Here is a 23,889-nt window from a genome sequence, read left to right on the forward strand (position 1 = left end):
TCAGGGGCAGTTTAACACAAATTAAAGCTGATCTGGCAACAGAATTAATATTTACATCCAGTTGTCCAAATGCATTCGTAAAAATGGCATGTGATGAAGCCATAAGAGGGAGATTTATTCTCAAGCCGTGTTTTTCCACCTAACCTTGTCTGTTATGTTATTGCGCCAGTGGTTTTGCAACCTGACAGGGGTGTTCTGGCGGCAGAAGGGACAGGCTATTGATCAAAGGAGATCTCCACTGTAAAGCCCCTACATTTTAAAGGGAGAGGTCACAAACTATTGTGACTGGCTTATTACATGTTAACACATCTCGGAATAATTTAAGACAGCATTTTTATGCTTTGAACTAATACAGAACAATCTTTTTTTTTTCTGGTTTATTCTATGTTTCAGATTATCAAAATAGGGCCCTAAATGTCACCTGTCTCTGGAAAAGGATAATTCATGTAACAAAAAGCAAACAAGTCAATGACAAGCCAGGAGATATATCTAAACAATCTAAAAGCTATGAAGTTGTATAGATAATTGGCTCATGGTTCCATTATTCATGCTTATCAGATTTACTGATTACAGATGTTAATATTTAAATGAGGATGGCTGGTATAATTAGGGCTCATTGCTGGCTATTCTTCTTATTCTTCTTATTATTTGGGTTTGCATACATTTGCAGGGGCTCTGTTGTTGTCATGCTGATTATAAACTGAACGCTCTGGGAGCCCTGGCCCTGGCTGACCATTAGAAGATAACACCATCACATGGCACTTTAGAGCAGACAAGGTGTTTCATGTTTGTGTGCCCGGTTCTCTGGTTGTCAGTCTCACACCAGTCCCCACAGCCAGGCAGCTGTGACAAATTGGGATTTTAGATGACAAAATAGCCTTTTTTAATAAGCACAGGGAGGGGATTTCACTCTGGTGACATGGCTCACTTGAATAAGCAGGCTGTCTGAACTCTGTGTGGGCCTTGCTTTGATGATAACTTTCATCCATCAGATATGAGATGGGGGGGTCACGCTGGGACAGCGTTCATCAAATGCATAATCAGAGAAAGCATCAAAACAAGTGAAAGACCCGGGGAATAGGAACTTTGTATTAACCCGAGGCTGCTGGGCTTAAAACGCATCACTTTCCGCAGATTGTAATCAATGGTGTTCCTCCGGTTGAAAAAGGGCCGTTTTACAGATGCAGAGATGCTCGGGATGCTCTGCAGATTTATGGCCGATTCTCTGGCCGTGTCCTGCTGCTGCAGACCCTCACGGCCTAATATGCATTTAAAGGGTTACGGACGTGGAGGGTGGACCCATCGAAAGAGAGAGAGAGAGAGAGAGAAATTGAAGTCCTGGTGATCGTTCGCCACTCGTTCAGTGGGTGCCAGCTGTCAGGACCCCTGCTCTCGCGCTCGGCCCCTGATGAGAAGTAGCAGCTATGGTTTCTAATCAATCCGCGACCTAATAGGTCACGATTCAGTGCATGTGGCTTGCCAATAGCGTTTTGTGCGGGGAAACAAACGCCTTACGACTGTATCAGCCCTCCGCTGTCACCAGACACCGCGTGGGCCGTTAATTGACGCGACACTAATTAGCCCTGGACTTCAGCCTGTGGCCCAACGCTGGGATATGATACCATTTTTCCTCGGTCAATTTTGTGTGCGCTTCCTGCTTTCTCTGCTAATTAGAGAAATGTGCTTAATAGGATGTGGAGAACAACAGAGGAAATGAGGGGAAGCTCTGCGGGGCGAATGAGGGGAACGGGTGGGGCAGTGGTGGAGACTTGTTTCTTGGAAAAAGAAAAACTTTGGTCTGGAGAATGACTTCAGAAGAACCGTCTTGCCGATAAATGCGTTTGATACAAATAGTTTGTAATTAATCATACACACATGGCCAAGCTCGTCTGAAGCAGGGCAGGGCTACGATTAATTAATCTTCATTCCCCAACAACACATTGCCTTTGAGACAGAAGGAAATAAACAATATTCGTTCGCCTCTGAAGCTTTGTTCTTTAGAAATACATTTTGGGACAACTATTTGGTTTTACTCCTCAAACACGTTTTATCATGAATAAAAGCATTGTCAAAGCATCAATAAACTCCTCATCTGAATGACATTAAATTTATTTACAGTACCAGCATCCAGCATAAATAGGCGAGATGTAACGGTTTGAAACAGAGACCAAAATCATGATTTCTGTGGTCTCATGTCTCGGTTCTGGGAGATGATTGCTGTAATGTTATTCGGATGTTTAAAGAAGCGTAATACTTTGATGAAGGTAAAAAAAGTGATGAGGTACATTAATTATGTGTTGGGGAAATGTTGTGTGTGTATGTGTTAAAAAAACAATCCGACAATTTTTTTTGTGTTTGTACCGAATTAGATGAAAGTCGCCTATCATCTATTCCCAGAAAAGCCCATAGACCAATACTAAATTTTCATGAGGTGCTAGCGACATGTCTTAGGTTCCATATTGGAATCTAGAAATCGATCGCTTACGGAGTTCTTCCCAGGACACCGTTTCATGAGCTAATGTATGGAAATATAGAGAAATCCCAGTAACGTTGCAGTTGACCAATATGAACAGGATGTCAGCTGACTGTCTGATTAAAATGGGTCCAATTTAATCTTTTTTATCCATTTCAAATTTATGTTATATATAGAAATGTTTTTTTATCCTCATTGCAAGTTTCTTTGTGGGTGCACTTTTTTGTGGAATTGTGACTGATTGTCGGTGGCTGGCCTGGCTTCTCCTTTTTAAATGTCATACGCGTCACTGCCATTTATTGTCAAACCGTGTTCAGACATGAAGGACCAAGAATCCATCAGTGCTGCTGGTGCCGGGCCACAGAAATAGGTTGCAGTAAAAGCCTGGTCTTTGTGTGACCGGCAGCATGTGAGAGCCGGGGGGGGTGGGGGTGTCGAGCAGGGTGCATGTTATAAATATTTACGGCTTCTATACATTTTAAACATTTTAAAGTCGGAATAATTCAACAAGGCAATTTCTAACGATTTCACATATGTGTCTCACAATTAATAATGAATGTATAAAATAAATGAAAATTGAAGGATAACATGTAAAAGTATATATATGTTTTTTTGCTTCATGTTGTCTTTGAACCATGCAATGTTGTGTTATTGCGTGAGATCAAGCCTATAGCACAGTTTTGAGGGCCTTTGAAAAGGCAGAAAGCGATGCTGGAAGCCTCCTCCCCTTCCTCCTCCTCCCGCTGCACTGCATCCAGGCGGCCGGTGCGGCGAATGCCGGGGAGAAACGTAAAGAGCTTACGGCCTGCTGCAAGACTTATGCCAGAAATGAAACCCCCCCCACACACACAGCCTGTGGCGACACAGTAGGTTAAATACCCAATAGCCTGGAGAGATTTAGCCCTGACTTCTAAAGCCTGATGCTTGGCGCTGCCTCCTGTCCTCAGGGCTGTGACATCTCAGGCACATTAAATGTTGTTGTTTTTATTTTTTTTTCCAACCCCCCCCTTCCCGGTTCTGAAGGTTTTGCAAAGCCCATTAATCACACTATTTCGACCCCGAGCGTGCTCATTGGCTGCCCACCCGCTCTTATCTGCTTCCCTTCCTCTGTGGTGTTTGTTTGAAGCATTAAGGTTGTTACTGTGATGGATTGAATTAATTGATTAATACTTTTATCCAATTAGTGTTCCCTCATGCAATTAATCAGCCGGCCCCTTGCTGGCTCCGTGCTGTTGGCCTGGCCGAGGTGCACAGATGCTTACACGCCCGACTCTTTGTGAAGACCTGCACCCCCTCCCTTCGCTCTGCACACCTGGCTGGATAGCCTGTGTAAGCCGCTGCTCAAGGGCCGGACGCATTGTTGGGTCTCCCACTGAGCGCGGCTGTGACTCTTTCACAAAAGAAAAGGGAAAAAAAAGCCTGACATAAAACACGCTTTTTATTGCTCGGTCTTTAAAATGACAAGTAAAAGGTAAAAACAGATGCTGGATTTAATTACAGCCTGACTAAAATGAAACGGCTTGTTTCTGTGATTTGGTGCCATTGCAGAAATAAATGGAAAGCAGTCGAATGGTGGTTAATTATGATGTTTTCCTATAAATGTTCGCCCAGTCTGTTACAGGGGTTCAAATTTAATACAGTAAAAAAATGAAATACAACTCAATTAACTTAATTGCTGTAACGGTGTTTTTTTATGGTTTGCTGTTAAATTCCTCTGGTCCTTTATCCTTTTTTAGGATCAAAAGGAGCAAAAGCCCCATGGATAAAGCTCACCTCGATCAGCAGAACCTGCAAGGTCAAAGGTCAGAGTCGATGGAGGCTCGACAGGGATTCTTTTCTCCGACTTCGGAACTCGTCCAGTGAGTCAGAAGCAGCTCCAGCTCCTTCCGTCCTCGTCTTTTTGCCTTTTAGACAAGCATGTGTCCGGACCAGGCCAGAAGAAGAGGTCCCCGTCCTTTCCAGCACGGAGACGCCTGCGCGTGTCTGATTGGATGAGCGCAGAGCGCAACGAGGTTCACCGGCCGCCAAGCTGCAGCGACAGTCTTAAACGTGGATTTACAGGACACGTGTTTAAAAATGGATATTCATTTTCCCATTCCGGAGTGCTGACGCTCTGAAGTTGGCTACTGAGTGCATTATTTTCCCAGTGCTGCAATTAAACATCATCTTTTGACATTTTATAGCTGCAACAGCTGTAAATTTTCATCTTTTTTAGATTCTCAGGGAGCGTTTGTCAGTAGTCGCATATTTAGCCAATTATTTACCCACACTGATTAGGGTTCAGTCGAGAGCATACCAGAAACATGCCATGTTCCTGCGGGTTAATTCCAGCATTCGTCTGAGATCAGACGTAATCTCCGAGCACGAGACTTCATCCCAGCTTTTGTTCAGCAGCTTGGCGAAAAGATTCTTCTTCTGAACGGGAGAAAAAAAAGACTCTGTAGCCTGCATGTACATTCACAATGAAGCCAGTCCCCTGTTAAAACTTCCCCCCCCTGAAATCCATCAGTGGAGATCGGAATTGTTCGAAATGTGCAGACGTCTTCTGGAATTATAGAACAAAGAGGAAGGGGAATTACCTACACACCTTGGAATTTTTTTTCGTTTGTATTTTTGACAATCCACATCAAGCTGGGCTGGTGATCTCAGACAACAGACTTTTTTTTTTATTTATTTGGCACCACATGTAGACCTGGCAGGGTGGTCAGCATGGCTCCCTGTAGGAGACGTGGGGCTTCGGCTCTGCTCATCACGTTGGGGGTCCTGCATTGCTACTCTTTGGCATCGGCGGAGGACACGAGGACTAGCAGCGAGCTAACAAGAAGAGCTCAGGAGCAGGACTCCGTGTCCCACGAGAGAGTAAAGAGAGGCTGGGTGTGGAACCAATTCTTCGTAGTGGAGGAGTACACCGGGACCGAGCCTCTTTATGTCGGAAAGGTACTTTAAAAATGATTCTTTTATTATAATCATCCTAGGTTTTTTTATTCATTTATATATCGAAAGCTGGCAGAAATGACTCAACTGCCTCTGTCTCCATCGGCGGGCAGATGAGACTCCGGGTGTCCGTTTGACTTGCTTTGATCTCCCTTGGCAAAAATTGGAATTTGTTGGCCTCCCAATAGTTTGTGCTAGCTTGCTCTCTCCACCCCCCCTCCTCCGCTGTGTTTGTTAGTGGACTCCTCCACTGCTGGGCACCATTAGCACCCCGAGTCTGCGGCCAGGACGTGCGGCAGGGGCCAGTGCTGGAAGACTTGGGCATTCGGAAGTGATTCATTAGTGGAAAGTGTGGCGGGGGCAAGCAAGATTCTGATGTATAAATGGGATAGCATGGGGGGGATGATTTTTATTAATAAAATTACAAAGAGTTATTACACTCTGTGAAGCCGGAGCACGAGCCAAGACTATTAATAGTGGCTGGTGGTGTTGCTGGACTCATCCATCGCTAAGGGTATCAAAGACTTTAATTAGGGCAATATAGGATTAAATATGACCAGTCTGCCTTTTCTCAACAGTAGCCATTCCATTTTTTTCCCTTCCAACCCAGCATATATGCCAAGACTGTCTTGGGCATTCATTCCATAATGAAATATGATTTTTCCTAAATGGTCACTCATAGTGTGTTAAACAGGGCATGAATTTTAGTGTCCTCTTCTAATAGGATGACCCCCCCAGCATATTTTATTTGTTGCAGAGTATCACAAAGCATTATATTCAGTACATTTATTCAGTAAGTAGTTATTATTGCCTGAAAATAATAAGCTTAGAGGAAAACAGATCAAAATATTGTGCCCCAAAGGTCAGTTCTTGGCCCTTACCTCTTATGGTTGGCAGTCAAATGTCCAAATTTATGTGGATGATATTGTTTATTCTGAAAACTCTCCACTTCCACTTCCTATTTCCGTCTTTGTGAACATATATAATAACGTTTAATCAATATGTGCCTCTGACTGGAATAAAACAAAGAGTGATCATCCAGAGATTCATAATCTGTATGTAATAGTATATTAAAGCTCTGTATTAATACTGCATACTTAAAATGAGATAATGTTTTAAAATGAGGTTATGATCGCTTTCATCTTAATTAATTATACACAGAAAACCAGATTGTGGTGTTGGAGCTGCTCTCAGAAGAGTACTGTTTGGTTCCACTGAGAAACAACTACTTGTAGTTAATCAGCTTTGAGGCTTCTCATACAGAGCCTAATCAGATTTTTATATGATATAATTACACTTTGTTGCCATTTATTTTTAATATACAGTTAATATACAGTTGTTCCATGCAATATTCAGACTATTACAATGCATGATTATTATATTTTATTGATGTACAATGCTGATTTCTGTGCTGTTCTAGTGAGTTTACTTCTTTGAAACTGGCCACAAAGAAAAAATCTCAAATTGTAAATTGTACAATTTGATCTGAATGACTGAACCTATATAATCCGGTTCACTGTTTTTCATTTCTTGGATCATTTTTGATAGGTCTCGACCACTACAGACCTGGAACAATCCAGAACTTTTTTTTCAAAAAAGTGTTCAGCAATTTGATGCCAATGTTATGTCTAATCGACATTATGACAGTATGTGTCAATGGGTCAGATGAAATATTTATACACCTTGAGATCTGTCCTCACAAAAAAACGTCTTATTTCTGTTGTTCAAGGCATTGGGAGACAGAATTATTAAGACTTCCTTTATTTCTGTAATGCACTTGCGGTGCCTGACTTTGTTGTTGAACTTTGACCCTTAGATTGTTGAGTTTGACGTGTCTTGACCACTCTCACACAAATTCACATAACAGGTGGCTAATTTTGTACGATTAGCCTGGCTTCACCCCTGTGTGGACTGAATTTTCCACAGGGGGCATTTAACTTTCTACTGATGCCCATGTCCTTAAAGCGCACATCTGTAGAGTTGGTGCTTTGGCCCTGTGCCTCCCAAGGGACATCGTATCCTCAAAGGATCTCTGAAAATGTGAGCAGTGGCACTTTTATTGGGAGAGGATGCACTTGTCTTGACACGGAGACAGCAGCAATGAGAAACACGTTGAATGGAATTTGTTTCTGTTGAATTGAGATAAGTGCAATATTTTCAAGGCAACAGCATTTGGAGATATTTCAACATCAGTGAGGGATATTTACAATGTGTCTCTTGCCGTGTTAAACTTTAAAGGGAAATGGAAGAATAAAACTGGGTCTGTGGGGTTGGATAGTATGATTTAAAACTTAGCTGGAGGGTTTACAGATTATTGCATCAACAGCATTCTGTATAATTGGCTTTATTTCACTTTTAGCTTGTTAAATCACTTTCTGTTAGCAGACAGTTAGTCTTAAACACAAGTCTGGTGTGCTCTGGATATCAAATATATATTCGTCAGATCTACAAAATATATTTCCTCCATTCAAAATATAAACATGAAAAAAAAAACAAAAAAAAAAACAAAACTTAAATGTCATGAGAGCTCACTGCATGATCAGTGGATAAAACCTCATGAATTTATTATAAGTATTTTGATCTCTTTCATCTGTAAAAATAAGCTGTCAGGCTAATAGTTGGAGACAAAAGAAAAGGTTGGATCCAATAGAGCAGCCACCACGGTGCTGACGCTGAAAATTCATTCTGTTTTGAATTCATTTTTCATGCAACACGAGAACAACTTTACTGTCTGAAATTAAACTACTTTATTATCTAAAGGCAGCTTCACTGTTCATAATTAGCAGAGGAGCATTTTATAGTCATTTTTACGATGCTTTGTGATCCATTTCTTCAAATATGTAAATGCAAGCCATTTATTTAGTGATGTATATTGATAGCGCAGCGTAAGGTTAGGCATCCTCGGATCTACAGAAATAGATTTAAAGAAAGAAAGAACCGCTTGGCCTTACTCTGGCCGAAAAAGCCCCACATTTAAAACTGTGCTAAGCACCTGGTTGAAAATCACTTTTTTAAGGATGAAGTTCATTATTTCATTATTTTTCACCCTCTGAATGTAAATGTGGCTAGTTTAATGTGTTATTCTCTTTGGCTTTGCTCTGCATTATGAAACTATTATTTTTCATAATTTTCTTATCTGAGTATTAGCTGGATAAATAAAGTTGAGCTCATTTGACCATTGAGACTGGTAAAATAGATTCAAGATTAAATTCTTGATTCTTTTTGTCATGAATCTTGAACCTTGAAATCACGAATCTCAATCAGCCGACACTGAAAAGCTGTAAATGAATTGCATCGTGAAACTTTTCTTTTTGCTGTCGTGCCAATTTTCTCTTCTCAAATAGACCTTAACTCTCAGTATTTTTAAGCCACAAAGTGACCAGAAGTGAGGTTTCTATTTGCATTTTCTCTGGGCAGCCTTGGCACGCGTCACCCTCCACACAGTCACACACTGTGCTTCTGTTCTTATCTGAACCTCCATCAAAAGGCCTGTCCAGGCTGGGCGTTGTTAGTGTTCTTATCCCTCCCCTTCTCGGCAGAAACAGCGTGAGTGTGCAGTCTTCCTTACATGTCGATGCTTTCCCACACACGCCCAAAGATATTTCTTTGTGGGTTTTTGGTATCATACATTGTCAAACACAAATAACTGTCTGTTTGTAACCATGAACCTGACATTATTCTCTGTGAGGACGCTGTGGAGAACCTGTGGGTCAGCTAAGGAGACATCGGCTAAAGTAATGTTTGCAGATCCATGTGGCCCACCGACGCACGCAGACACGTGCACAGACACAACACATACACACCTGGCTGGAGATTCATCCCGGAGGTCACAGACCATTTCGCTCCTCAATTCTAAGTCCATCACAGTGCATGGCGGTTTGATACAGAGGTCAACTTTCCTCAGTAGTGAATGATTGTCAAATGAGCTGTCTGCCTGGATCCTGGGTGCTGCTCACCCAAGGTCCGTGCAGGCCAGTGGATTTATGCTGTGGACCTGATGTGGGGGTGAGAACCATCGGCCGCTTTATATCTGCTGTGTTTTCGCATGCACTGTACCGAGGCGAAATAATCAAACTCTGTTCTGTCTCCTCAACAAACACAATTATCGCCGCCGATCATCTCCGCTCAAACCTTTATTTTCATCAAAGGAAAATTGCTAAGCTTATATTCAGCCGACACCACTGGTATCACTCCTAGCAACTCTATTGGCAATTTTCATCTCAAAATCAATTATTCTTGATGCACAAAACTCTGCAAGCTCAGTTAGAAAGTTAGAAAGAAGAGTGGTGTGTGCTCCTCTCAGAACTTCTGGCGTTGCCTGCAGACAATAAGACATTACATTAGTAATATTTACCATCTCACCAACCAAATTAATGCTCGCTATAACGGTCGTTCTACACCGTTTACGTCAAAACAGCCACACGTCAACGTTTCTATTGTAGCATTATATTGGACTGAAGTGAGATGTTCTAAAGTGGATTAGTGGATTAAAGTGAGATGTTCTATAGGGGATTTTTAAGTTCACTACACCCCCCGTTCCCTCTGTTCATGACTACATTTAGCAGCCTCCAAGATGAATTTGATCTGATAATTCGGATGCTGTTTTTGCAGAAGGCCACGCCATGAGGGAATGTGCAAATCATCTGCGTTGTACTGACTTTTGCTATATTCTTGATGCACAAAACTCTGCAAGCTCAATTAGAAAGTTAGAAAGAAGAGTGGTGTGTGCTCCTCTACACCATTTACGTCAAAACAGCCACATGTCAACGTTTCTATTGTAACATTATATTGGACTGAAGTGAGATGTTCTAAAGTGGAAGGTCATGATTATGATTGTTTTTGTCATTGTGATTCACAACAGCATGCACAGTGCACGCAGCAAAAAAATGTGTCTGCTGTATTTAACAAATCGTAGACATGGGCAGCTATGAAAGGTACCTGGGGAGCAGCGTGTGGGGACAGTACCTTACTCAAGGGGATGTTCGAATGTTCAGGATTTGAACCCGCCACCATTCGTTTACGAATCCGTTTCCTTACCCGCTAGGCCACCGCTGCCCCAGAAGATGAGTACCAGACGTACCAGATGAGAATCTAAAAAAAAAATAAAAAATGGAATGTTCCCTGAGGGTTACATTTATGTCGCATTCTAAGAGACCCAATATGCTTGTCTTTTCTCACTGTAAAATTGTCGCATCAATCAAACCAAGAGTAGGAAGAGCAGTAGATCAGGTTAGCCAAAAATAAATTATGTTGCACTTTCAGTTTCAAACATGCGAGTGATTTATTTATTAGGATGATTAATTATTAGCATAGTTAAAAATGTCCCATTCCCCAAAAACAGCATGGACGAGACTTTTTTTTTCCAGACTGTGACCGAATGCTGCCTTAGCAGGCATGCTGTGGGCACTATAGCGAAGGCTCGCTGACTTTACTGAGCCCTCAGTCTGACCTCTCAGCAGACGTCCCCGGTCAGATTCATCACACACACACTGAAACTGATGCACGTTCATGGGGCCGGGACATGCCCGATCTGTCAAAAATTACATAAAAATGACGTTAAACTGCGACGTGGGCCGTTGTTGCATTCCATAAATTGGTGCAGAGAAACTCAAATTGATGTCAGTCTGTTTCTTCATTTTCCTGCAAATTCACAAATCATTTTTTTTTTTGTCTCATGTTTTTTGTCTCATGTCTCAGTAGGGATTTAAAAGGGCTTAATCTTTTTAACAAACGCATTGGGAGTCTTGTTTACCTGTGAAATGTGGTTTTTTTGGGGTTTTTAAAACTTCTCCCAGTTCCATGTATAGTTTGGTTCTAATTTAGTCTCTATTTTTCAGTAGAGCCCTTAAGGTAATACGGAAAGGCTCTCTTTTATCCAGCAGCAACCCATCTTCACATATTACAGAGATTTTTCTGTCTGGCAGCTGGACTTTTTTTTTTTTTTTATTAGCACTGAAATATTGATACCCCCCAAAAAGTGTATATTTTCTGAGTGTTCATTTTATTTGACTTGGGGAGGATTTGAAATGAAAGGGGGGGGGGGGGGGGTGCAATATGGAAGCTGTGCTTGCATTATTCCTCGTTTTTTTACGACAAATACTTAATGAAAATCCCTGGGGGGTGATAGAATGCTGTATTTAATTAAGGGTTTATAAAATATTAACAGAGCAGAGGGGGGATTTTTCCGTCAGTCCGACGCTATTTGGGTGTTAGACTCTGGCTGCGCCCGGCTCGGAATTATAATGGGAAATAAAGGATGGCGAGGGAGGCAGAAGAGGTAAATGGGCAATGGAGCCAAAGGCTGCAAGGCTGGGAAATGTCTTCAAATCACATTAGGAGAAGTCTTGGCAGATTTATAGGGGATTTTTAAGTTCACTACACCCCCCGTTCCCTCTGTTCATGACTACATTTAGCAGCCTCCAAGATGAATTTGATCTGATAATTCGGATGCCGTTTTTGCAGAAGGCCATGCCATGAGGGAATGTGCAAATCATCTGCGCTGTACTGACTTTTGCTATGGCTTTAGGGAGAGAGGGGGCTGCTCTGCCTGTGGAATATTTGATTAAAATATCTTTTACACTTGGGTTTTGTCAGGTAAACACATGCATTTTGTGATTTGGGGGTACCAGAAAAAAAAAAAAAAACAATCAAATAATACGGTGCCATTTTGGGAGGATTAGAGCTTTTAGTCACTCTCCTTTTCAGCAGATTTCCCTGCGAGTGTTCATGCTTTTGTGATGTCTGGGCTTCAATTTCAAGGTCAAACCAGTATCAAAATATTCTCAGTATGAGCAGAGTTTCAGTCGAGTTTGCAGCCATGGGGTGACAGACACAGCTGTCATGTTTTACTGAGGCAAAGGGGTCTGTGCCCTTATTTTATGTTTATATTCATTCTTCTGCGACCCTAACCACGACTTTTTGGGCTCTGACTTACAGATCCACTCAGATTCTGACAGTGGAGAGGGCACCATTAAGTACACCATCTCCGGTGAGGGAGCGGGGACTATTTTCATCATCGATGAGATCACGGGGGACATTCACGCCACTCAAAGGCTGGACCGCGAGGAGAAGGCTTTCTACACGCTGCGGGCCCAGGCCAGGGACCGGGTTACAGACGCCCCTCTGGAACCTGAGTCTGAGTTTGTCATCAAGGTCCAGGACATCAATGATAGCGAGCCCAAGTTCCTGGAGGGACCTTACATTGGGAGCGTGGCTGAGCTTTCACCAATCGGTAAGAATAAAACCAAAGAATGAATTTTAATCTGTTCTGTTCTTTTATTATAACAAGCTTCATGCAAATATCTATCTATCTAGAGTTTGGGTTCATGATCAAATCTTATTGTGTGAAAGTGCTGTTCTCTTGGTTGAGATTTGCACTATAATAGCAAATTTGATCGAAATGCCATCGCACAATCCTCTCACAATGATCTGAAACAGTAATTAGTGAATGTGAATTTCACACGATAAGAATGTGAGCAAAATTTTCACAAATTTTATTACCCGTTGGGATCCAGTTAAACTCCGAATCCACGTATATTGGTTTCAACGTGATCATAAAACCTGTGATGGATATGGTTTAATCACGCTAATAGCAGAAGTTTGGAAGAGAAGTGGAGGTGTGTGTGTGTTGAGACAGATACAGCCTGTTTGTGAGTACTTTAAGAGCATGCCATAGTAAATGTAATCGCGCCAGCGCTTCATCGCGGTGGACCTCCTTATTGGAATTAATTCTTGCCTCCTCAGCAAGATTTTGTGGCCTGCGGTACTCATTGTGACCACGGATTGACTGAAAAAGAGAGGGAGTCAGCGAGATGAGAAAAAAAAAAAAGAGAGAGGGACGGGTGTAAATAGGTACTGTTCAGCCCCTCCCCCTCGTCCGTCGTCCTCTTGTTCAGCCACCTCTCAGTCAAATTACACATTAAATGAGTGTGCACTTCATGTTTTATACATCGAACACAGCGCCGACCCTAATGAGATAGCCGTATTGCTTAGTCCAGCATTTCCCAGTTGTTTTCTGGCCATATTTGCCTTCCCGCTGTACCGCTGCCAGTGGCGTCACTTGTAGCATGCCCCTGATAAGGTCACCAGCACTCCGTCAAAGCCAGATGAACTGACAGCAGGCAGTCAATACTCCTTAGCTAGGACGCTCGGAGAGAAAATGCACTTCTGAAAAAATCCGAATTTTTTTTTCCCTGATTGCATGTGTTCATTTTTTATTTTTTTTTATTTACGTATGAATCTGGCATTCAACTACCGACCGGGCGCCAACAGATGTTTTCTGATTTACTGACCATTGCACTAAATGCTGCTGTCTGCAGGCTAGAGCTGGATGGTCCTGGACTTACTGCAGTATAGTAAAGCAGTTCCGGTTCCTGTCCCTGTTCAATTTAAACACCAGAGGGCAGTATGGAATCTATTGGAAATCTATAGGTTGTATTGATCAACCCGAAACCGTGCACATAGTCAGGCAGCACCAACTAGTGGTACTTCTTTATATGACACTGAATACCAGTAAGCCCTTTCAAGCATGCTGCGAAAGAATATTTTCAAAGATCCAAGAAAAAAGAACCACAACTACAACCTGGCTCCAATTTCTCTTTGAAAGGTGCACTACTTTGCACTGTAACCCTGCAGCAATCCAAATGAGAAGAAATGCACCCAAATCACACATCATTTCATGTTACGGTCATATTCTCGCATCCAGATCACCAGTGCCGTGGCCTCCAACAACAAGCCTATGTTTGTTTCCCCCCATTATTCCTTGTGCTTCAGTGGCTCAGCAAGGTTGCAGTTGAGTTCATTCAGAGCACATTTCACAGTATGATCCTGCAGTGAACTCCACATTGCACCTTCCATTTCTGTTCTGCACCTGACTGGATTTTGTCAGCTTAAGCTACATGGGACCATTGGCTGAGGAGAACAAAATGACTTTTTTTTTTTTGTCTTTTATTTTGAAGGCCAGCAATATAGTAATACCATATAACCATAATACCATATCAGTCTGTGTAAAATTAATATACTGGCCACACAACAGCATTAGTGGAATCAGTGAATCAACGAATCAGTGCCAAAGCTACACCCATGGACTACACATCAGAGTAGATAAATGAAGAGTACTGCGAACATTACCTACCTGAATCCATATTGCATTAAATGAAACCATTAAACTGTGTTCAACAGTGACCCAGGGAGACCATGCGTTCTGCGCCTGAGAGGGACTCCAAAGCTGCCGAGCTGTGTGCGCTTGAATGCAATGTTCAGTGGAGATAAAGTTGAATATTTTATATATGCATGCATTGCATTTCCCATTAGCTTTAGACTTGCGATCAAATAAGTGTGTGTTCTTGTTTCAGAAACACTTTTCTATGTTAATGCTAAGATTTTTCATTTCAGTTTTAAGGACATCATGGACTGATATATATATACTACAGAAAATATTATTTTATTTACTGTGCATAAATCCCTTACTATGTGGTAGGTCCATGTTGAACATTTATGGAAAGTAAATGCATGAATGGACAGACACCACAGAAGGCACTATTTTTATGGGCCTTCGGTGTTTTATTTTACCACAGCTGTAATTATCACTGGACTGTACAAATCTTGTCTTAAAACTTTTGAAGCATAATTTGATGTAATGTGACACACACGTTTTAAATTGTTGTGCTGGTGCTGCTGCAAATGTTTAGAGGTTTTAATTCTTAATTATTTTTACCTAGTTGCACCTTGAAGCCAGACACTTTGCCTTAAGTACAAAAATTGAAGCGGCCATTTCACCGTACAGGGCCTGATTATACACCCATCAACCACAACATTAAAACGGGTGAGGTATCAGGCATTGGTTCATTATCTGCCTCCTACATCTTGAGACCCATTCAGGAGCTGCCCATTATATTCAATATAAGGGGGGTGAATTTAATGTTAGGGCCGGCCAGCATATTATTTTTTTCCCCCTCTGTAGTGAAAAATTGCCACGTTGTTCAAAATATGACACATTATGGGGCAGTGGGAACACATTTTAGGTCATAATATTGGCCTGCTTTATGAACCTACCATGGGTTCATTGTCAGTGCATTGCCATCGTCATTGGTAATGGATCATTGAAAGGCCACTTTTTTCAGTGTGATTTTTTCCCTTCCTTTATTTTGTTGCAAATACCAAGCACACGGTAAATTTGCAAGCTCTCGTGTGAAGGATCTGGAACACGGGAACTGAGGCAGGAACTTGCTGCCTGAGTGACAGAGAGGTTGAGTTTGTCCTTCAGTAATGCACTCAGGATAGGCAAAGTCACTTTACTAAAGAGATAATGTTTTATAAATGATGTGTGTAGCAGAGGCATATTTGTGTCTGTTTGTGTGTGTGTATGGGAACTGTTTACTGCTACTGACTGATCAAAGTCATAAAACTACATTTCTGCATCTTTAAAAATATATATATTTCAACGTTGTTTGTTTCAAGCTACAAAAAGCCCAATTACACTCACTTTCACGTTCGTAAGACCCTCGGGGTCTCTGTGACTTTCTCTGTGACAATATCTGTTCCGTGTTAAATACCTGATAAAATGGCTTGGAGCAATGCATTTCAGCATTAAATAGTGAGTTCAGAGGTCATGTGGTCGTTGAACTCATGTTTCTGAAGAGCCAGTCTATAAATCTTTTAGAAAGATGGATTTCTCAGCTCTTTGTGGCCATCCTGGCCAAAGTAGCAGTTTAAATATTTAGGCGTTGTATCGTTCGATCTGCAGTTTATTTATATATTTTGAACACTTTCAACACATGCGAAAAATAGCACGCTATTTGTGCAGAGCACCATGGTGTAAGTGCAACATGGTTTTGAAAGGACCCTCACACTTCTGGAGATTTGTGATTCAGTGAGGTGATGGTGACTCATCCTTCATTGAAGTGTGAGACGGACTTTTGAAGTGCGAGCTGTGCTCGTTTTAAGCCGTATGCTTTTGTGTTTTCAGGTAGAGTGAAAACTTCTATTGAATAAAGACTCGGCTTTTAATAATATTTGACATTAACTGTAGAATATACTAGTGCATATGTGACAATTTTAATTAAAGAAGATAAAACTTAGCCCCAAGTTAGGCATTTCAATTGCATGAATTGTTAATTGATTAATCATGTATAATGTTCAATTCATTGGCAATACTGGATTTGTACTGTTCCTTGAGTTATTAGTGCTAATCACCAACATAAATTGTGAAATATTTCACTTTAGGTGTAGTAAATGTAGATCAAGGTTTAATTTTTTTAATTAAATAGCAAAAAGCAAGCATGATCTTTTTTTTTTTGGAGATTGCTAGTATTCTGCTCAGTTTTATGGGTTATCATGAGTCCTTCAGTTCCACTCATTTTCCTGTTATGGTCATTGTTATTAAACTAATAACCTGGTGGTCTGAAATCATGGCTCTGGATTTTTTTATGAAACCCTTACTAGGGCAGGGCTCAGTCCCGGGTCAGGTCGCTCTTTCCAGGCACCGCTGCTTGATGGATTACTGAGCTGTAATTGCATGACTGATGTCCGGTTTGGACCAGACTTGAGCCATGAGCCTCTTCACACAAATCGCACTCCAAAACAAGACGTGCACCTATATGTGCATTCAGAAGGGGAACAAAGTGGCGGGCGTTGTTGAGAATGACCTACTTTAAACGGGCGGACGAAGATTACCGCAGCCTATTGTACAGCTGAAAATATCAAGGAGTCTATTTTTCGACTCGGCTCTGGATTCCTCCGCCTTTGGACTCTGCGATTGTGTATGTGTGCGTTAACCAGCCTCTGGCACGATTGGCCGTGCCCGGTGCGTGCAGCGCGGAGGCGAGGCGCGCGTGTGGCCGCCGCATGCACGTCATTACATTGATCACTCGCTGCAGGTACTGTCACGGCGGTTACTGGCAGCGGCAGAAGGCCGGTTCTGCCCGCGCCGCTCCTGCTAAACAAATAGCAGCACAATCCAATAAAGGACCCCAGGTTGGGGCTGATAAGGACCAGATTTATGTGTCTGTCACCAAGGATGGAAAATATTAGTGCTAAGTCTATGTAGGACCTGTTTCAGGAAAAAAAAAAAGTAATAAATAAAAAAATCAGCCCCATTGACTTTTATGACATGGCATTTTTTCCCCCTTTTTATGTGGGCCAGTGAGGGATGAATCACAGCGGAAGTGGAGGAGAAATAACTTTTCATGTGAAAACACGTCAGGATTTTATAGTCCCGCTAAGTGGTCCATAATGCGCGGGGATTTTTTGGAGGGACGCTCTTGCTCCTTGCGATCAGGGCCGGGCCGAGCGGAGGAGCCGGCCCCACCGCCCGCTGCAGCCTCTTCGCTGAGAGGGGCACAAATCTCGTTTACGACGCCGCCGCTTAAATAACTGTCAGTCTAGCGTCTCACGTGTAGCAGCCTCCTCCAGCCTCCTCCGGCCGTAATTGAACCATCTCCTCCCTAAATGCAGGGGCTGTCGTCTGAGGGTGCTTCAAACAGCCCGAGCCGACGCCATTAAACGCATTCTGTCATAAATCTCCCTGGTCCGCCTGGGGGTCGGAAAGCAATAGCCCCCTGAAATTCACTCCTCCACGGGCGGGTCGCATTAAAATTAAAATTTCATCACAGCGCTGCTGTTTTCCTCGAGGAGCTCGGTGTGCATTTAAAAAGGAAAAGAAAAGAAAAACCCCAACATATTAGTAATATTGTAGTACGGCCTGCTATACGCAAATTAAGATTCCCAGCAAGCCACGTGGTGGGCTGCACGGAGCCCGTCGGGGAGATTGTCTCGCACTGACATCATCCACCGGTGTGAACCGGACCGACCCAAACAAACAGCGCATCATGACTGAGGACATTGTTAAAGCCGACGCTGAGGGGAGACGTTGATGACAGCGTGTATATTTATTTATCAGCCCTGAATTTCTCGCTTTAATGTATTTTTTATAGCCATGCCAGTCTCATGTTTAAATGAAGGGTGTCAGATGAGATATCCCGCACTGAACCCCTTGGCCGGGGCTTCCAACAAGTCGTAGAGATTGTGAGAAATTGTGTCTAAATTAGATCAGACGTCCTGTAAGAGGAGTGTCTCTAATTCCGAGCTCCGCTATTAAATGATTTACCCACCACATTCCCCCCACCTGTTCACACATTCGGAAAATTAACACAATCCAGGATTTGTTCTTTTTTTTGCTCTCTGTAATCACCTTACACTGTTATTTAAAAGCCCCATACGGTTTTGCTGAAAGGTTGAACAGATCTGCATTAAATCCGAATGAGAAAGAACCAGGTTAAAGAAAATCTTGTATTAGCTGGGGAACCTTCCGAGGTTCTGCGTTGAAACTTTTAGCTCTAATTAGGACCTGGAAAGGTTTCTGCTACAGGGACGATGATGAAGATTACCCTATTCAAGTTGTCTTAATTAGGTTAGCAAAAAATATGCTTCGGGATAAATTTGCCATCACTGCCAAAAAAATGGAGGAATCACAGATTTTTTTGTAATTTTGCATGTACTAAACAAAGAAATGACAGCTATTATAATTCATAGCAGATCAAGTGTAGGGAAAAAAGATGAATTGCTTTCCAAATACCTTGTCAAGTTAAAAAACTGCAAATTAGTCTGCAGTTAAAATAGCGAAGGCTTAGACTTGGCTAATTATAAGGAAACATGTCCCTCTGAAACGGCTGTCAACTGAATCAATGGAAAGGATCATAACAGGACGCTTAGGTGTTTCCAGTCAGCTGTTTTTAATCTGGTTCGAGTACAAAGTTGTCACGATGGCTGGACATGGCAAGGAAGAAGGATGTATACACACGACGTAACGAAACAGGAGTTTAATACATGATGAACGGGACAAGGGAAACAGCACAAACAATGACCCGACGGCGAACAGACACGACCAGGGCAGCTTTATACAATCATAAACAGGAGAACAAGATCAGGAAACATAACATATGACTAACATGAAACAGTGAAGACATCAAAGCACCAGGACAGAAAGCTCAAACCAGTGAAATTGCCCAACAAAAAGTCAGAAACATGAGATTTGTGTGTAAGTGACAGAACTGTAATGTGTCGGTTGAGTGAGATAAGATGTACAAAAAGGAACAAAACAGCTTAATGACAGTGGGCGGGCCTATCATGGGCTTATAATTGTGAGGTTTGGATGGAAGTCAAGGGCAGTTGGTGGCCTAGCGGATAAAGAAGCGGCCCTTTAATCAGAAGGTTGCCAGTTCGATTCCCGATTTGAGGTGAATGACACTGAGCAAAGCACCGTCCCCACACACTGCTCCCCGGGCGCCTGTCATGGCTGCTCACTGCTCACTAAAAGCAGAGGACACATTTCACTGTGTGCACCATGTGCTGTGCTGCTGTGTATCACAATGACAATCACTCCACAAAAAAAGAAGAAAGTGATGCATCGGCCGTCGCTTGGTGCTGAAGAGTGATGACCTGAAGAACCCATTTATGAAATGTGGCTCCATGTCAGATATGACCTCAACAGTCCATGCAGATGTGCAGACATTCAAATGTTTCTGACTACTACTTTCATTAGTGAACATGCCTTATAAAAATCAGATCCAAATTATTATTGTTCTTTCTTTAGGTTATTTCCTGAACTTTGAGTGATTTACATATTCTTTAACTTCATCAACTCCATCAACTTTATGAAAAAAGCTGTGTGTGTGTGTGTGTGTGTTGATTACATTCCTTGTACAGTAAATAACTGTGTATGTGTTTGCGCTTTTTCAATGCTGTCTCATTTCACTCTTTTAGATGTATTTTGGATGGTAGGAAGTGTGTTATCTGTGAAAGAGAATGTGAAAGGAAGCTTTAGTAGGACACTCGGCTCTCGCCGGTTATATAATAGAGGCGCGCAATAGAAAAGGCTCCAAAGGATCAGGAACTGCAAACAGGCACAATTTATTTTCACCTGCCGGAGGACTATTTGCTCAAAGAATAAGAAACACACATCAGGTCACGGTACGAAATGATGTAGTTTCATGGCTCTGCATCCATCTAGATAGATGGAGAATAAATAAGCATGAGGGAAGTTACAGCATGTTACAGTATATGCCATTTTTATGTAGTCTTTTGTATACCCTTGAGCTGACAAAAACCATCTTAGAACTCGCAAAACAATAACTAATGACTTCTTATGAAAGTCGAGGCGATGCATTAATAAGGACTGAAGCTCCTGCCTTTTTAATATAAACATAATAAAGTAGCATTTGCATTTATATAGATTTCACCATTGGCATACCAAGCCAAACTATCTGAGTGTCATACTGATTATTACCTGGGGAAGATTAAGATAAGAAGCTAATCCCACGGAAAGAAGGGTCCGTCCTATTACCAACTCACAGCCAGGTGCGCGGAATTATAAAGTCCCGCGAGATATAATGTTGTATAATTTGGCATTTTTTCATTTTGATAAGTGCGATTGTAAAACTGATCTGGGGGATTGACAATAACACGTCTCTATGTCTGAAGATCTAACGGTTGATATCAGAATAAAATGAGTGCTGTCAGAAGGAATTCATTAATCATTGAGATTAATTTATAACATTGTAACATAACGGTAAACTCACAATGCAGGACACGGAGGTGTGGGAGAAAGTAACATTTAAAGGGTCCTATCTAACAGTGAGTGAAAGTGAAGGTTACATTTGACACAGCACAGCGCCCGGTGCACACAACAAAAGGTGTCCTCTGCATTTAACCATCAGCCCCGATGAGCAGTGGGCAGCCATGTCAGGCGCCCAGGGAGCAGTGTTTGGGGACGGTGCTTTGCTCAAGGGGACCCCAGTGGCTTACCCACTAGTACCAAGCACCACCTACGGTTGATTAGGACCCAGCACACATGTGATGGGGCAGCGCCTAGCTAACCACGTCAGACTAGTTACATCTAGTTTGCTGCAGTGTGAGATAAAGATTCATTTTGCTCCCCAATGTTTCTGTATTCACGTCCAAGTCACGGTTGCGGTAGTGCAGGCTCCTTTGCTGAGGGCGTAGCAGGAACCGAGGATGCGGGAGATGCATCTGGGGCCGGCTGAGGGTGGGTGACAAGAGACAAACGACTTTCTGACGCGTCCTTCTAATTAGCCTAATTAGCATAGCGCTATTATGTGGCTGGACACTAGCATGACAGATCTCGAGGAATGGCTGCAGCGGTGACCTTTGTGGACACCACCAGCTGTCAGTAATTACCTGCCGCCCAGGCTGGAGCAGAGGCCACCGCCTTGTCCTTGGGCGCCACCCTTCCACAAATCCGCCCAAAACTAGGAGGAGCTTCGTTTTGTCTTTCATTTTTGTATTTTTGTATTTCAATTTCTGTAAAAAAAAAAAAATGGTTTTAAAGTAACAAGGCAGACTCCCCCCACCCCCCCGGGACCGTGGGCCATTAAGCTTGATAGGCTCCAGGCTTTGCTTTGGTTAAAACGTGTGACTAAATGTAAATATGTGCTTTGCGTTTGGAGCCCGCAGCTAGTGGATGCACACAATTGATTTGGGGAGAGCGCGGCTCCGAATAAATTCAGTTTTAATCAAAAAAAAAAAAAAAAAACCTCCATGACTCGGGTAAACACATTTGCAAAGACATAATTAGACGTCGTAATAATGAGCAATACTGGGCCGCTTCCCAAAAAATGAATAAACAAACAATGGAGCGTCTAGATTGGACTGTCTGTTTGACGTATGGTTCTCTTTCGCAGGGACGTCGGTGATGAAAGTGGCGGCATCCGACGCCGACGACCCCTCGTATGGGAGCAGCGCCAGGGTGGTGTACAGCGTGCTGGAGGGGGAGCGCTTCTTCACCGTGGACAGGGACACTGGTGAGGGACGCCCTGGAGGCCCGCATGCTTCTGTTAACGTCTTTCCGGGGTTCAGATGAACCTGGGATACAGAGTTTTACGTATTTTTTTATCTGTTCTGGTGGGTACAGTTCTTTTTAGAACTGAAAGTTCTATTCGTATTTTTAAGATTTTAATGTAATGGGTAAGTTGTTGAGGAAACTAGGGCAGGATCTCTGTTTAATGTGCAGTAATGCAGTAAAATAATGTTCTAAAAGGCCAGTTTTGCAGCGCTTTGTATTCTCTATAGAGAGCCATGCTATGCCAGTGGTCTATTTCTGTGGTGAGCTTTTGCTCTATTGTGCTCTGCACGTCCCGCCAAAATGGACGGAGGAAATCATCTGGGTCAAGTCAGGCTGCACCTTTGGGTAAACTGCTATGCAGGAACAGTAATCAGCCAGACTATACTGCATATAGATTGAAGAAGCCAAGGGTTTCAATGTTTTTTTTTGTACCATTTAATGGCTGATAATATTCCATTGAACAAGACAATGAAAGTAATTTATTTCATAGAAGCCTCGGTCAACTTTACTGTAAAAAATAACATAGATCAGACCACTCCAAAACAGGTAGCAGGTAACTCTACGGGGGCCTGCGAGTAGAAATAACCAGCAGGTGATTGTCAAAATCATCATCCATTCATTTGCAAGTTTAAACATATCTGAATGTTTGCTGATTGCTGCTAATGGAAATGGCAATCTTGTCATATGTCTATCAGATTGATAACATTCATGATTTTAATGTTTCACATTTCTATTATGCTATTCCAGAAGGCAGTGATTAAGACTACATATAATAACCTCTCTTGAAGGAGAACTTTCAATAAACCATTGTCATCATTGACCAGGTTCAATATAGTGTGACTAATATAAATAAAATGGGGTGGTATTAGCCTAGTGGGTAACACACTCGCCTATGAACCGGAAGACCCAGGTTCAAATCCCGCTTACTACCATTGTGTCCCTGAGCAAGACACTTAACCCTAAGTTGCTCCAGGGGGACTGTCCGCTGAAACTACTGATTGTAAGTCGCTCTGGATAAGGGCGTCTGATAAATGCCGTAAATGTAAATGTAAATGTAAAATGAATGCTGCTCACGTCCAGTTCGATTTGAAACTTTGAAACTGTTTTATGTTTTAATATCTATACTATTCCACATGCTGGAAGTACAGTGTGTTACCATAAACTGTTTTAAAAGCTCCATCTTGGAGGCTCCTGGCATCCAGCGAGCAAAGCCCATTAGATGATATTGAGTCTGAACATTAAATCTAAGTGCCATTGTATTAGTTGTTATTGCTGATGTAGGATTCTTATTGAGTTGTGTTTTGAGTCGGCCTAATCCAATACTCGAACCCACACCTGAGCGCCGCGGCTCTCCAGGTAATCTCCCAGGGATCGCACCGGTTCTGTTGAAGGCGAATATGTCCGAGGGGGATAGCGCTAAACTTTTAATGATTTCTCTTTCTTTTCGGCCTCGGGGCCTTGATTTGGTTTGCCTCAGTGCCTTGGATGATAAATGGCTTTGCCTCACCTACGGAGACTATGGTTGCCTGCGGTTGGCTCTCTTTCTGCGCTGCCAGTCACCGGGCAGGGTGGCGGCTGGAAAGGTTAGCGGTGAGAACTGTATATTTTACTGATAATCTCATTA

The 23,889-nt window shown here is 42.4% G+C and overlaps 1 protein-coding gene across 1 annotated transcript in view; it reads left to right on the top strand.

Annotated features, from left to right (window-relative positions):
• The window catches only part of cdh22 (cadherin 22), a 116,309-nt gene that overhangs the window by 56,655 nt on the left and 35,765 nt on the right, over positions 1 to 23,889 (top strand). Inside the window, exons 3-5 of the mRNA XM_028998149.1 lie at positions 4,210 to 5,410; positions 12,344 to 12,638; positions 22,105 to 22,224. Of these exons, the coding sequence (XP_028853982.1) occupies positions 5,183 to 5,410; positions 12,344 to 12,638; positions 22,105 to 22,224 (643 nt within the window). The 5' untranslated portion in view covers positions 4,210 to 5,182. The remainder of the gene's footprint in view (positions 1 to 4,209; positions 5,411 to 12,343; positions 12,639 to 22,104; positions 22,225 to 23,889) is intronic.

This window comes from Denticeps clupeoides, chromosome 12 (assembly GCF_900700375.1).
Source record: "Denticeps clupeoides chromosome 12, fDenClu1.1, whole genome shotgun sequence".
Classification (NCBI taxonomy): domain Eukaryota; kingdom Metazoa; phylum Chordata; class Actinopteri; order Clupeiformes; family Denticipitidae; genus Denticeps; species Denticeps clupeoides.